General features: G+C 55.5%; 1 protein-coding gene across 5 annotated transcripts; it reads right to left on the bottom strand.

Moving 5' to 3' along the window:
• Window positions 1–658: 658 nt before the first annotated feature.
• Window positions 659–12,688, bottom strand: Cd22 (CD22 molecule). Of its 5 annotated transcripts, none has more exons than XM_042667975.1 (14): window positions 12,616–12,688; window positions 10,444–10,538; window positions 9,906–10,298; window positions 8,720–9,007; window positions 7,311–7,577; window positions 6,924–7,187; window positions 5,378–5,635; window positions 4,574–4,834; window positions 3,834–4,097; window positions 3,419–3,515; window positions 3,193–3,268; window positions 2,340–2,458; window positions 1,800–1,890; window positions 659–1,434 (listed from the first exon to the last, which is right to left on the bottom strand). In XM_042667975.1, exons 2-14 carry the CDS (start codon window positions 10,478–10,480, stop codon window positions 1,255–1,257), a joined length of 2,595 nt encoding a protein of 864 aa, XP_042523909.1. In that variant the 5' UTR covers window positions 10,481–10,538; window positions 12,616–12,688; the 3' UTR covers window positions 659–1,254. The 5 variants fall into 5 exon arrangements, with proteins under 5 accessions (XP_042523909.1, XP_042523910.1, XP_042523911.1 ...); XM_042667976.1 differs by having other exon boundaries at window positions 12,623–12,638; XM_042667977.1 differs by having other exon boundaries at window positions 10,444–10,502; window positions 12,616–12,637.
• Window positions 12,689–14,289: the final 1,601 nt, after the last annotated feature.

The following is a 14,289-nucleotide window of genomic DNA, read 5'->3' as shown; positions in this document are numbered from 1 at the left end:
AGAGTTAACCTCCAATGATCCAGCAAAAAGCTAGAAATGGAAATGTGGCTCAATGCAGTAGAACACTAGCCTTGAGCAAAAATTGTAGGGACAGTATCAAGGCCCTGAGTTCAAGCCCCATGACTAACCCAAACAAAAGGACTATCTTATTGTCTGACTTGAGCACAGAAATCACCATGCCCCCCCCCCCATGCCACCCCACAGACAGGACAGAGACCTCTGGCTCTCCGGAATTGTGTGCCTGTGTTTATTGAGCAGCTAGGCCTCTTCTGCTGCCCTTCCTCCCGCTGCCGCCCACCCCCATCCCCCCACCCCCACCCCCCCCACCCCAGGGCAGCACGTGCCTCTCTGTGGAAGGCCCGGTTTGCTGGTGGGCATGTTGGAAGAAGAGAAGGCAGCTGGGCACTGGGCCTCTCTCTGCCTCATTTCCACCCCTCCTGGAGACTACCCCAGGGGCAGAAATTAGACATTGAGTTACTGACTGAGGCCAGGCACTGGTGGCTAATGCCTGTCATCCTAGCCACTCAGGAAGCTGAGATCGAGGGATCGTGGTTCAAAGCCAGCCCAGTAGGAAAGTCCGTGACACTCTTATCTCCAATATACTACTCAGCATGGGGAGGAGGCTGTGGGGGGGGGGGGAACGACACGGGGGGGGGGGGGGCAGATGGCTGGGGTTGGGGGGGACACAGGAAGTTGTACGGTCTGGAATTGGGCTTGCAGAGTGCTGAGGAGGAAGGGGCTGTGTGTGTGTGTGTGTGTGAGTGCACGGGCACACATATGACACATGCTCGCATATGAGTGAATGTGTATGAGCACTGCTTGCGTGCGCACGTGTGTACGTGAATGTGTGTGGGTGTGTGATTAGCACATGTACCTTGCACATTCATTTGTGCGTGTGTGTGCATGAATTTGTGAACATGTATGTATGTCTATGTACGTGTGTGCATTGTATACAGGCGTGCATGTTTGTGTGCATATGTGTGTATTGTCCAAGTGCACAGTGTGTACGTGTGGGTTGCATGGTACGTGTGTGTGCGTGCACACTGCATGCACGTGTGTGGCTGTGTGCATATACTGCACGTGTGTGCGTGTATCTGTGCGTGCCTGCACACACACACGGGCATGCGTGTGCGTGACTGTGTGCATACACTCTGTGCGTGTATCTGCGTGCTTGCACACACACACACGGGCATGCGTGTGCGTGACTGTGTGCGTGCGCAGCCCCTGGGCGGCCCGCCAGTGGCCGCAGCAGAGTCAGCTCTGGGCGATGGTCACGTAGTCCACCTCCTCCGGCCGCGGCCGCCGCTCCCCAGCGCCGAACAGCACCAGCTCCGAGTAGTGCACGCCGTCCTCCCCGGCGCGCTCCTCCGCGCGCGCCCCCGCCGCCTCCTCCGCGCGCGCCCCCGCCGCCTCCTCCACGTTCTCGTAGTCGCCCTGGGCAAAGGCACAGGCCGGGGTCAAGGGTCAGCCGGGCTGTCACGGCCCCCCTGCCAGTCACCCCACAGGCCCCCCACAACCCCACCTGCTGCCCCCCAAAGCCCCCGCAGGGACCCCTGGCCCATCTCCCACGGTGCCCAGACCCTCAGACTTGGGGGACCCCCCTCCATGGGAGTCCGAGCCTCCCTGGGGGGCCCAGGGCTTCCAGAATACACCAAACCCCTCCCACCTCAGCTGCCGGCCCCCCAACTGGATCAGCACCAGGACCTCCCCCCTCCTGGTTTCCCCCACCCTCAGACCCCTCCCCCCAGGTCCCCCTCCCATGACCCCCCACTCCCCTCCCCCCACGGCCGACCCCTTACCACCAGAGGCCTCTGAAGCACAGAATACGTGACCGCCTCGTCCCCCATCAGGAGACATTCTGGGGCCTTGGCGTCCGCGGTGCCGAGGTCCCTGCGGAGGGAGAGGCGATGGAGGGGCACCCCAGGCTGGCCACCCAGCACCCCAGGAAGGAAAGGCCAGATAAAATGCAGCACAGAGCCGGCCTGTCATCTTAACTACTCAGGAGGCCGAGATCTGAGGATCAAGGTTGGAGGTTCGAAACCAGTGAGATTCTGATCTCCAAGAAACCAGCTCCCCCAAAAAAGTTGGAAGTGGAGGTAGCTCAAATGGTAGGACACCAGCCTTGAGCAAAAAAAAAGGACAGCTCCCAGGCCATGAGTTCAAGTCCCAGGACCGACACATAGACACACAGTGTGATACTGAACAGGCAGGCTCCTCGCTCATTCCGGGGCTGGGTACCCCCCCGGAGGGATGCCAGGGGGCACGGTACAGGGGTGCCTGGCCCAGGGATGGCAGACGGGACGCTGGCGCTGCCCCCACATCGGGGACTCAATCCTCACCCCTGCCTCGGTGTGTCGGCCTCCGGAAAACGCAGGACGGCGTAGCTGACCTCGTCATCCATCATGGGGTTCAAACAGCCCGTGGATGGGGGGCCTTCGGAGCGGCGGGCGTGCCGCACCTGCAGGGGAGAACAGCTTACAGCCGGCTGCCCCCCATTTCCTTCTGCAGCCTCTGGACCCCCCAAGATCTCCTGTGTGTGTGCACATGTATGAGTGTGCGTGCATATGCATGCATGTGCCGGGGTTTTTCTATGCAACCCAGGCTCTTTCTCTTGAGTAGCTGGGATTACAGGCATGCGTCCTCACTGTGGGCCCCAAAAGATATTTTATATATATATATATATATAATACATAATATTATATGTTTATATATTATCTAATATATTACATATATTGGTGTGTGTGCATTCCTGAGCTTTTTTTCACTTAGGGCTGCCATTCTACCACTTTAGCCATAGCTCTACTTCCATCTTTTTGGTGGTTCATTGAAGATAAGAGTCTCATAAACCAGAAGCCTGGGTTTAAGCCTGTTATCCTAGCTACCCAGGAGGCTGAGATCTGAGGATCGAGGCTCAAAGCCAGCCAAGGCAAGGAAAGTCCACGAGCCTTTTATCTCTAATAAATCACCAGAAAACCGGAAGTGGCGCTGTGGCTCAAGTGGTAGAGCGCTAGCCTTGAGCTGAAGAGCTGAGGGACAGCGCCCAGGCCCAGAGTTCAAGCCCCATGATCACCTTCCCCCCCCCAAAAAAAAAGAGGAGTCTCATAGTCTTTCCTGCCCAAGCTTTGAACTACAATTTTCAGATTTCAACATCCTGACTAGCTGGGATTACAGGCGTGTCCCACCCAAACCTACCTTTTTATTCCTCACAAAGAAGCTCTGATTGCTGGAACCTTCCTGAAGCCCCTGCTGGCTCTGACTCCTTTTCCATCTGAGAAACAAAGGCTTTTGTGAGGGCCGCATGAGGTCAGGGAAGGGAAGCAGAAGCCCGCAGACTTTGGGGTGGAATGCCAATGCCGGGGAGGAGGAGGAGCCGCTCAGGGAAAGGAGGAAGGCATCAGGGCTGGCGGGAGGACCTCACTTGTGCCGAAGTTTTATCCCCCAAATGGCCAAGATGAAGAGGGTTATGCAGCCCCCAATGCCGACGGCTGTTCGCCTCCCGATGGTCTCCGGACTATCTAGTAGAGAAATAAACCCTGGGAAGCCAGGCACTGTAGCTCACGCCTGTAATCCCAGCTAATCCAGAGGCAGAGATCAGACGATCGTCGCTGTCCCCAGCCAGCCCAGGTAGGGAAATCCCTGCAACTCTTTTCTCCAATGAACCAGCAAAAAGCCAGAAGGGGTGCTGTGGCTCAACATGGTAAAGCGCCAGCCTTGAGCATCAACAAAGCTCAGGCCCTGAGTTTGAGTCCCATGACCACAAATAATAATGATGATGATGATATGGGGAGTGGGGAGGGTCACCCCAGGAGCAGCCAAGAAGTGAGGGTGCTTACAGTAGACGGTGAGGGTGTGGGGGGGCGAGCGGCCGCTGCCCAGCCGGTTGAAACCCTGACACCAGTAAGGCCCCGAGTGCTGGACCTGGGCAGGCTCCAGTCTGAGCGTCGGGCTGGAGAACTGGAGCTGCTGACCGTCGCCGTGGAACCAGGCGTACTGCCACACCGGGGGGTTAGCGTCGCTCTCACAGGTCAGGGAGACCTTCCTGCCCTCCACCACGCTGGCCTGCGGGCTAATGGACACGCGCAGCCTTCGCGGAGCGTCTGCAGGGGGGAAACTGAGTCAGGCTGACAGACACGTGCAGCTTCGGGGAGCACGAGTAAGGGGAAACTGAGTCAGGCTGGTAGCCACATGCAGCCTTGGGGAGTGTCTGCAGGGGAAACTGAGTCATGCTTCACAGGGTGTCTGCAGGGGGAAACTGAGGCTGGCGGAGACGCACAGCCTTGGGGGAGGGCGTCTGCAGGGGGAAATTGAGTCAGGCTGACAGACATATGCAGCTTTGGGGAGCATGGGGAAGGGGAAACTGAGTCAGGCTGCTAGCCACATGCAGCCCTGGGGAGTGTCTGCAGGGGGAAACTGAGTCATGCTAACAGATACACAAAGTCTTGGGGGTAGGGGGTCGGCAGGGGGAAGCTGAGTCAAGCTGATGGCCACATGTAGCCTTCGGGGGGGCATCAATGGGGGGAAACTGAGTCAGGAACCCCCCCTTGCCCCCTTGGGCCATGTCCCCCTCACTCACACAGAACCTGGACAGCATGGGCCCTGGACACTGTGGGGCCCACGGCATTGCTGGCCTCGCAGCTGTAGTCGCCCGCGTCCTCGGGGGTGATGGCGGCCAGGACCAGCTGGGACCCCTCGGCCACGCGGCTGCCGTTCCTCATCCACAGCACGTGCACGGCCTCAGGCCGGGCCCTGTCCACGCTGCAGCGCAAGAGCACGCGCTGGCCCGCGTGCAGCTCCCCCAGCGGACTCTGCCGCACCTCCACGCCGCGCGGGGCGTCTGCAGACACGGGGGAGACAGGGAGATGGCAGACAGGGGGACAGGGGGACAGGGGGACAGCGGGACAGGGGCCTCTTCACCTTCCCACCAGCTCCTCTCCTGCACCCCAGGAGCAGGGTGACCTGCCCGCCCCCAGGGCTCTCTCTCTCTCTCCCTCTCTCTGTCTCTGTCTCTTTCCCTCTCTCTTTTTCTCTCTCATCTCTTTCAGTCTCTTCTGCTCTCTGTGTCTGGCTTTTGGTATGTGTGTTGGTTGTGGGGCTTGAACTCTGGGCCTGGGCGCTGTCCCTCAGCTCTTCAGCTCAAGGCGAGCGCTCTACCACTTGAGCCACAGCACCACTTCCGGCTTTCTGAATGGTTTATTGGAGATAAGAGTCTCATGGACTTTCCTGCCTGGGCTGGCTTTGAACTGCCATCCTCAGATCTCAGCCTCCTGAGTAGCTAGGATGACCCGTGACCAATATCTGGTTTCAGCTGTATTCTTGAAGATGTTGAGCCCGACACCCCGAGACCCCAGTGGGGGCCACCCCTCCCCCCCATGCTTACACTGGACGTCCAAGTTGACAGGCACCGCCCACGAGCACCACTGGTTACACGCGGCACACGCCACGGGGTCGGCATCCCAGGCCACCCTGGGAATGGTCAGCACCCCTGGGATGGGCTCTTCCCAGGGGCCACGGGGGCGCCACTGGAAGTGGGAGACTTGGGGGTTGCTGGAGTTGTAGTGGCAGGACAGGGTCACGGGGTCCCCTTCCCGGATCTCAGCGGTGTTCTCCACCACAGCTTCCACCATCTTGGGAGCATCTGGAACAGAATGGAGAGGCCAGGCATGCACCAGGGTCGATTCTCCTCTCTTGCCTCCTTGCTCCCTCCACTCCCATCCCAACATTTCTATCCAGTTCCCCCAATGTATCCCAACAACACCAGCTCGCCCAGGGCTTCTGTCTTAGGCTGGGCTGTGGGCCTCAGTTTACCCATCTGTCAAATGGGTTCTTGTCTAGACCTGCAGGGTGAGGAGTCTTTGCCCACTGGAGTTTGTTCTGGGGAGGGGGCTAGAGGTGTCAAGCTGACGGTCTGAGGATCAAAAGTAGGGCTTCTCTGTGTCCTGAGTTCAAGTCTGCCCCAAGATTGAAGAGCTGGCAGTGACACCCCCCACAGATCTCCGGAGAGTCATGCTATCTTGCAGTTCATTTATTCATTCATTCATTTCACTCACTCATCCAACAAACATATATATAGCTGGGCACCGGTGGCTCACACCTGTCATCCTAGCTACTCAGGAGGCTGAGATCTAAGGATCTGGTTCAAAGCCAGCCGGGGCAGGAAAGTCTGTGAGACACTTATCTCCAATGATCTAGCAAAAAGTCAGCAGTGGAGTCATGGTCCAAGTGGTAGAGCACATACCTAAGGGATAGTACCCAGGTTCTGAGTTCAAATCCTAGTACTGGCAAGTACGCATGCATGTACACACACATACACACACACACACAATCTACCATTGCTCGTGGCTCATGCCTGTCATCCTAACTACTCAGGTGGCTGAGATCTGAGGATCACAGTTCAAAGCCAGCCTGGGCAGGAAAATCTGTGTGCCACTTTTTTTTTTATGTCGATCCTGGGGCTTGGGCACTGTCCTTGTGCTCTTCAGCTCAAGGTGTGCGCTCTATCTACCACTTGAGCTATATCGCCCCTTCTGGTTTTCTAGTGGTTTATTGGAGATGAGTCTCACAGTTCAAAGCCTGCCTGAGCTGGCTTTGAACCTCAATCCTCAGATCTCAGCCTCCTGAGTAGCTAGGATTACAGGCGTGAGCCACCAGCGCCCAGCTTCTCTTATCTCCAATGAACCAGCAAAAAGCCAGAAGTGGCGCTGTGGCTCAAATGATAGAGCACAAAAGCTCAGCAACAGTACCTAGGCCCTGAGTTCGAGCCCCAGGACTGACACTCCCCCCAAATAGCACACCACATACCCATGAACCCACACAATTTGTTGGGAGGGGACTGGCTATATTTTCCTCATCATGCACACTCTGGGGGCCCTGTGACCCCCATCTTCCCCCCCCCCCCCCCGGCTCTGGCCATCCTGGAGCCTCACACTGCACGTCCAGCTCGGCCGGGGAACCCATCGGTCCTGCTCCGAGGCTGTTGTACGCCAGGCAGGCGTAGGCCCCAGCATGGCGGGGGAGGACACTGGGGAAGTGGACCTTCTCCCCTGTCTCCCCTGCCAGGGCTGCCCCGTTGTGGAACCAGCTGAAATTCCTCGCCGGGGGATTGGCAGAGGCCGCGCACACCAGCTCCACCGACGTGCTCTCCTGAGCTGGTGATGGGTGGATGTGCACCGTGGAAGGTTCTGGAGCATCTGGAAGAAAGGGGAGGGCCAGAGACAAGTTGGAGAGGTGAGGATCTGTCACTTCTTGGGAGGGAGCTCTGCCCCCTCCGGCCCTCCTCCCTCCTCCTCCCACCCCTCCCTCCCCCCACTCACACAGCACGCGGAGGGTCAGCTCCTCCGACAGCCCCAGACCCACGTCATTGGTCGCCTGACACTGGTACTTCCCACCCATGGCCCTGGTGACGGAGTGCAGGACCAGCGTGAGGGTGCCCTGTCCCTCTAGGGGGACCCCGTCCTTCAGCCATGACAAGGCCGTGTACTCGGGGTAGCTGCTGGCCACCTGGCACGTCATGGTCACCAACTCCCCCTCCTTGACGGTGGCTTCATGGGGGCTGATACTGATGTTCAATTTCGGGGTGTCTGCAGGACAGATGGAGAGTGAGGAGGGGAGGAGACAAGCTGTCTTCCACCAGGGTCCCCCTACCCGCCCCCTGCCTGGGATCCTCCAGGATCACGCGCTCAGGGCCTGGGCACTGTCCCAGAGCTTTTTACTCCAAGCTGGTGCTCTACCACTTGAGCCACAGCTCCATGTCTGGATTTTTTTCCCCCTGTAGTTCATTGGAGATAAGAGTGTCCCAGACTTTCCTGCCTGGGCTGGCTTTGATCCTCAGATCTCAGCCTCCTGAGCAGCTAGGATTATATTCGTGAGCCACTGGCCCCGGGCTTACAACTCTTCTTATCTCAGGCTCCTGAGTAGCTGGGATTACAGGCGTGGACTATCGGCACCCAACTAAATGCCAGCTTTTGAAAAAAATAGAGATCTCTATCTGAAATGATGTGCTGTGTTTCTTTGCTAATCTACCACTCACATAGCACTAGCTCACCACTACTTCCTCCAGCCCCAAGCTGGCAGCCATGTTAACGCCTAGGGCCTAGTAGAGCCACTGTAAATATGTTCCTGAATGAATGAATGAATGAATGAATGAGGTACAAAATAAACTCTGTGGAAACTTCAGATGATCCTAAAGCTCACCATCGCTGGTGGAGAGACTGGTTCATTCTTTCTTTTTTTTTTGGTCAGTCATAGGGCCTGAACTCTGGGCCTGGGCGCTGTCCCTCAGCTCTTCTGCTCAAGGCTAGCGCTCTACCACTTGAGCCACAGCGACACTTCCGGCTTTTTGTGTTTATGTGGTGCTGAGGAATCGACCCCAGGGCCTCATGCATGCAAGGCAAGCGCTCTACCACTGAGCCACCTTCCCAGCCCCTGGTTCATTCTTTTATTTATATATTATTTAGATATTTATTTTTAACTTCTGTGGTGCTGGGAATTGAACCCAGGGTCTTGTGTTTGTTCCTTAAACACCAAGACTGATCTCCTACCTCTCCAGCCTTTGGTTTTATGAGATAGAGTCTCTCTATTACAGCCTCAGCCTGGCCTCAAACTTGGCGATCCTCCTGCCTCAGCCTCCCTGAAGGGCTGGGATTACAGGTGTGTGTCACCATAACTGGCCGGGCTGTGGGGAGGGAGGTGACAGGCACTGGGGAGGGGGAACAGGACTCACGTTTCACGCACAGCTGCACAGAGTCCTTAGAGAGGATGGTGGAGAAATTCCTGACCTGGCAGGTCAGCGTCTTCCCATGGTCAGTCCATTGGGCCTGGAAGGTGAGATCGCTGCGGGTATAGACAGACTGGACGGAGAGGGAGACAGAGGTGTGAGCAGAGCCCTTCTGCGACCACCACAGCTGGACGGGGCACCCGGGGCAAGCAAACTCCAGCAGACAGGTTGCAGTGAGGGTCTGTGACTCCCTGATTTCCGTAGGGAGCTGGATCCGAGGTGGGAGAGGCGTCTCTACAAGACAGAAGGGCAGGGCCGGGCTCATTGCCTGCCATCCTAGCTACTCAGGAGGCTGGGATCTGTAGGATCTGGGTTCAAAGCCAGCCTGGGTAGAAAAGTCCAAGGGACTCTTATCTCTAGTGAACCACCAGGAAACCAGAAGTGGGGCTGTGGCTTGAAGTGGTAGAGCGCTAGCCTGGAGCAAACAAGCTCAGGGACGGTGCCCAGGCCCTGAGTTTGAGACCTACAGCTGACAAAAAAAAAAAGATAGCAGGGTGGGACTGGAAATGGTGGAGCAGAGGAATCATCCACACAGATTGCGCCCCCCGCCTCTGTCGCTTCAGAGGGTCCCCCTTCCAGCCCAATCCACTTGCCTGCCCAGCCAAGAGAGTCACTGGAATAATTTTAGGGAATGGTGTTTGATACTTAACTTGGTCCTGGTGCTTCTCTTCTGGGTAGTTTCAAAATTCTCCCTCCTATCCCCTGAGTATTTTTCTTCTTCTTGTGTGTGTGTGGGGGGGGGGGGGGGGGTGTCTGTGTCTGTGTGTGTCTATGTGACAATATTGGGACTTGAACTCAGGGCCTCACACTCACTGTTGGCTTTTTCCCTCAAGACTAGAGCCAAATCTCTTCAGGGCCTGGGCCGCTGTCCCTGAACTCTTTTGCTCACAGCTGACGCTCTACCACTTGGGCCACGGCGCCATTTCCATCTGTTTCGGTGGGCCACTGGAGATAACAGTCTCATAGACTTTCCTACCTGGGGCTGGCATGGAACCACAGTCCTCCAGATCTAGAATGGCAGGTGTGAGCCACCAGTGCCCCTGAGAGGCACAGCCTGATCTTGTGCCGCCCTAAGCCCTGGCGGCTGGGGCCTCCTCTCAGCTGCTCCTCCCAGTCCTCCTGAGAGACTTACTGGAGACATTGAGAGAAAATTTCTCCATCCATTTTAACGTCGGCCCTGACGTCAGCCTCAGCCCCAGCCGGCCGCTGTCCTGTATTGACACGGAGTCGAGACTCAGGGTGCAGTTCTTATGTTTGTCTCCCAGGAAGTGGGCCCTCCCCTGCTCAGGGGGGAACATCCCAGGCTTCGTGTTTTTGTAGAGGACAGTCCCATTGAACTCCTTGGTGACATTATCGAACTCGTAATCATGCAACAGGATCAGATTATCCAGGGTCATCCTGAACTTGGGGATGGAGTACCGGCATGGAATCCACAGGCACATGCCTTCCCAGGTGTAGAAGGTTTTGGGGACCTCAACCTTCCAGGGCTGGTCCCAAGTATTTGAATCAGACCAAGGCAGGTGCTCTGAAAGGTGATCAGAAAGCCAGGAGGAGCCATGGGGACCACAGAGAGGCCAGGCACAAACAAACAAGCAAACAAACAAACATGGATCCTCTCCCCACCCCCACCCCCTCAGAGCCCAGGCTCCTGCCCCGCCCTCAGTCCTTACCCAGAAGGAGGAGGAGCCAAAGGAGAAGGAGGGGCATGGCGTCCTGTCTGGATGGGGGCCTGGAGGGGGGGGAGGAGATTGTCTTTGAGGCCTGCCTGGAATTTAAAAAAAGCAAGATTCGGGCTGGGAAGGTGGCTCAGTGGTAGAGCGCTTGCCTTGCATGCCTGAGGCCCTGGGTTCGATTCCTCAGCACCACATAAGCAAAAAGAAAAAAGCCAGAAGTGGCACTGTGGCTCAAGTGGTAGAGCGCTCGCCTTGAGCTGAAGAGCTGAGGGACAGCGCCCAGGCCCAGAGTTCAGGCCCCATGACCGGACCCCCCCCCCCCCAAAAAAAAAAAAAAAAAAAAAGCAAGATTCCATCTTTAAACCAAGCCAAGACTAGACTTGGTGGCCAAGATCTGGACGATCTCCATTTGAAACCATCCTGGGCAAGATAGGCTGTGAGACTCTTATCTCCAATGAAGCACTAGAAAGCAGAAAGTGGAGCTGTGGCTGAAAGTGGTCCAGTGCTAGCCTTGAACAACAAAAAATAAAGAGTGCAGGACAGCACCCAGGCCCTGAGTTCAAACACTAGGACCGGCAAAAAAAAAAAAAAAAGCAGTGAGAGCATGAGGTCCTGAGTTCAAGCCCTAGTAGTCACGCACACAGACACACAGATACACAGACACACAGGCACACACCTACACACTCAAAGCCAGATACACACTGCCGGTTAATAGAATATAGCTGTGAGCTGGTGGCTGGGGGGGGTGGGAGGGACTCCCAATTTTGCAAACATATCCTGGTGTCTCTTGCTCTTGATCTATGTTAGTAAGTTTTTCTTCTACTGTTCTACACTTAGTGTGTGTGTACACACGTGTGTGTGTACATGTGTGTGTGCATGCCGCAGCATGCATGTGTGTGCTGGTCCTGGGGCTTGAACTCAGGCCTGGGCACTGTCCCCTGGCCTTTTGCTCGAGCTAGTTAGTGCTCTACCACTTGAACCACAGTTCTACTTTCAGCTTTTTTGCTGGTTCATTGGAGATAAGGGTCTCACAGACTTTCCTACCCAGGCTGGCTTTGAACTGTGATCCTCCAGATCTCAGCTTCCTGAGTGGCTAGGAGGATAGGTGTGAACCACCCTTTTACATAAGGCTAAATTTACAGAGTGAAACTGAACTCTCTGTGGCAGTTGGGGCACTGGAGGGTCCCCGGGGGAGCGGGCAGGATGTGCTTTCCGAGTGGAGTGTGTCTCCGGTGTCAGCAGGTCCCATACATGCGTAGGGCTGCTGGTGACCAGCGGGCAGAGGGGGGGTGGGGGGGGGGAGGAGTCTGTCCTCAGGTACCCAGCTGGCCTGGCAGGAGGGCAGAGGGCCTGAAGGACTGAAGGACCACCACATTACCATGTTTTAGCCACAAAATAGTCTTCAAGCTGCCCATCACTTGAGTTCAAAAGTGAAACAAAGCTGGACACCGGTGTCTCCTGCCTGTCATCCTAGACACTGAGGAGGCTGACATCTGGAGGATCCTGAGTCCAAGCTAGCCCAGGCAGGAAAATCCATGAGACTCATCTCTAATGAGCTGGCAAAAAAAGCTAGAAGCATGGGGCTGGGAAGGTGGCTCAGTGGTAGAGCGCTTGCCTTGCATGTATGAGGCCCTGGGTTTGATTCCTCAGCACCATATAAGCAAAAAAAAAAAAAGCCAGAAGTGGAGCTGTGGCTCAAGTGGTAGCGCGCTAGCCTTCAGCTGAAGAGCTGAGGGACCGCGCTCAGGCCGAGTTTAGGCCCCACGACCGGACCAAAAAAAAAAAAAAAAACAGCTAGAAGCAGAGCTGTGGCTCAAATGATAGAGCATTAGCCTTGAGAACAAAAGCTCAGAGACAGCACCCAGGCCCTGAGTCCAAGCCCCAAGACTGGCACCAAAAGAGATATATAATATCTCTTTTATATATATATAGATATATAATATTAATATAGATATAGAGAGAGGGAGAAATCTGCATTCCAAACTATTGTACCTCACACCAGAGGGAGAGAGCGGAACCCCCTCCCCAATCCTGACCACCCCATACTTGCTTGTTGATTGCAAAAAGAAAGCAAAGAACAAAAGCAAACACACACACACACACACACACACACACACACACACACACACACTCACTCACTCACAGAAACAAAACTCAAGCATCCCGTACTTGCCACCCGTGCCTGTGACTCCGCCGCTCCAGCAGGTTCTCAGGGTGAAAAGGGGAAGAGCAGAGCCTTGTGGACCGGCTTGGCCACGCCCCTTCCTCTCTGTGGTTCCCAGGGGACACACACCCCATGGTGACCTGGGAGTGTGGGGGGGTAAAGGTGCACTTGACCATCATCTGCTGGGTCTGAATTGGGGGAACCATTTCTGTTTGTTTTTTTTTTTTCCTTGATGGTCCTGAGGCTTGAACTCAGGGCCCAGGCACTGTCCCTGAGGCCTATTGCTCAAGGCTGGCGCTCCACCGCTTGAACCACAGCTCCACTTGTGGTTTTCTAGTGGTTCATTGGAGATAAGGGTCTCACGGACTTTCCCAGCTTTCAAGAAATGCTGAAGACTCAAGCCAGGACAGCCAAACAGCTGGAAGAGAAACTTGTCCCCTGGAAGGACTGGCTGACACCACCCCCTCACAGCCAGAATGGGGGCCTGGCCCTGACACTGACCCTCCACAGCACCTCTATGGCTGAAGAGCACTGGGGCTCGGGGGGAGAAGGCAGCTTGTCTGAGTGAAGCACTGAAGCGTGTGAAAGTCTTGAGGTTGAAACCCCAGCACTTTTACCAGGTCACTGTGGGTCTCAGAGGCAAGACTGAGTCAGCAGGCTAGGCAACGGTGCTCACGCCTGTAATCCCAGTTACTTGGGAGGTTGAGATCTGAGCATCATGGTTTTGTTTGTTTTGGTTGGTCATGGGGACTGAACTCTGGGCCTGGGCACTGTCCCTCAGCTCTTCAGCTCAAGGCTAGCGCTCTACCACTGTGAGCCACAGCACCACTTCCAGTTTTCTGGTGGTTCACTGGCAATCAGAGTCTCACAGGGACTTTCCTGTCCAGGCTGGCTTTGACCCATGATCCTCAGATCTCAGCCCCCTCACAGGCATGAGCCACTGGTTCCTGGCTCCTATGAGACTCCTATCCCCCAATGAACTACCAAAAAGCCAGAAGTTGGGCTGTGGCTTAAAGGGTAGAGCGCTAGCCTTGAGCAAAAGAGCTCAGGGACAGCACCCAGGCCCTGAGTTCAAACCCCAGTAGCAGCCTTAAAAAAACAAAGCAAAACCAAACTGAAGTAGGTTATGTCCTTAAGCCTGAAGCCTGACCGAAGTAATGCCATTTTGTCCCCCAAGGGTAAAGGCTCCTCACCCCAGAACTGTGGACTGCTCTGCAGAGTCTGCACAAAGTTGTTTGCTGAGCAGATTTTGCAAAAACTACCTCAAAATGTTCTAGCCAGCCAGTAGTTTGGGAAGTAACACTCAGATTTCCTTCTGTCTATGCTATGCAAAACCAAAATGCCCTATACATTGCTTGCTAAAAAGGATGTGGTTTTTGTCTTTAAAAGACTAACTCTGAGTTGTCTCCATGCGGCACAATTGGATACTTGGGTGCAGCCACCGGCCTGGAGAGGAAACACTAAAGACTCCTATAATTTGGCTTATTAATTGTGGCATCCTTTGTTTTCTTGCTGGTTAGCAAACAACAAAACCAATCAGCATCCAGCTATGCAAATCCTGTGGGTGGTGGGAGGAGCCTATAAGAAATCTCTCAGGCTGGGGACTGGGGCAGAGTCAGGAGGGAGAAACTTCAGGCCAGGCACCGGTGGTTCACACCCGCCACCCCAGCTACTCAGGA

This window comes from Dipodomys spectabilis, unplaced genomic scaffold, assembly GCF_019054845.1.
Source record: "Dipodomys spectabilis isolate Male_0828 unplaced genomic scaffold, ASM1905484v1 ptg000422l, whole genome shotgun sequence".
NCBI lineage: Eukaryota > Metazoa > Chordata > Mammalia > Rodentia > Heteromyidae > Dipodomys > Dipodomys spectabilis.
Note: the sequence above shows the minus strand (reverse complement) of the source record. Positions and strands in the feature narration are given on the sequence as shown.

What these genes read in the sequence shown, in the direction of transcription:
- Cd22 (XM_042667975.1), bottom strand. Translation starts at nt 10,480, where the DNA reads ATGCCCCTCCTTCTCCTTTGGCTCCTCCTCCTTCTGG. An exon ending in GGCCGAGCTGGACGTGCAGT is followed by an intron (nt 5,636 to 6,923) that starts GTGAGGCTCCAG and finishes ATTCTGTTCCAG; the next exon opens with ATGCTCCCAAGATGGTGGAA. An exon ending in TCTTTGTGAGGAATAAAAAG is followed by an intron (nt 2,459 to 3,192) that starts GTAGGTTTGGGT and finishes TCTCCCCTGCAG; the next exon opens with GTGCGGCACGCCCGCCGCTC.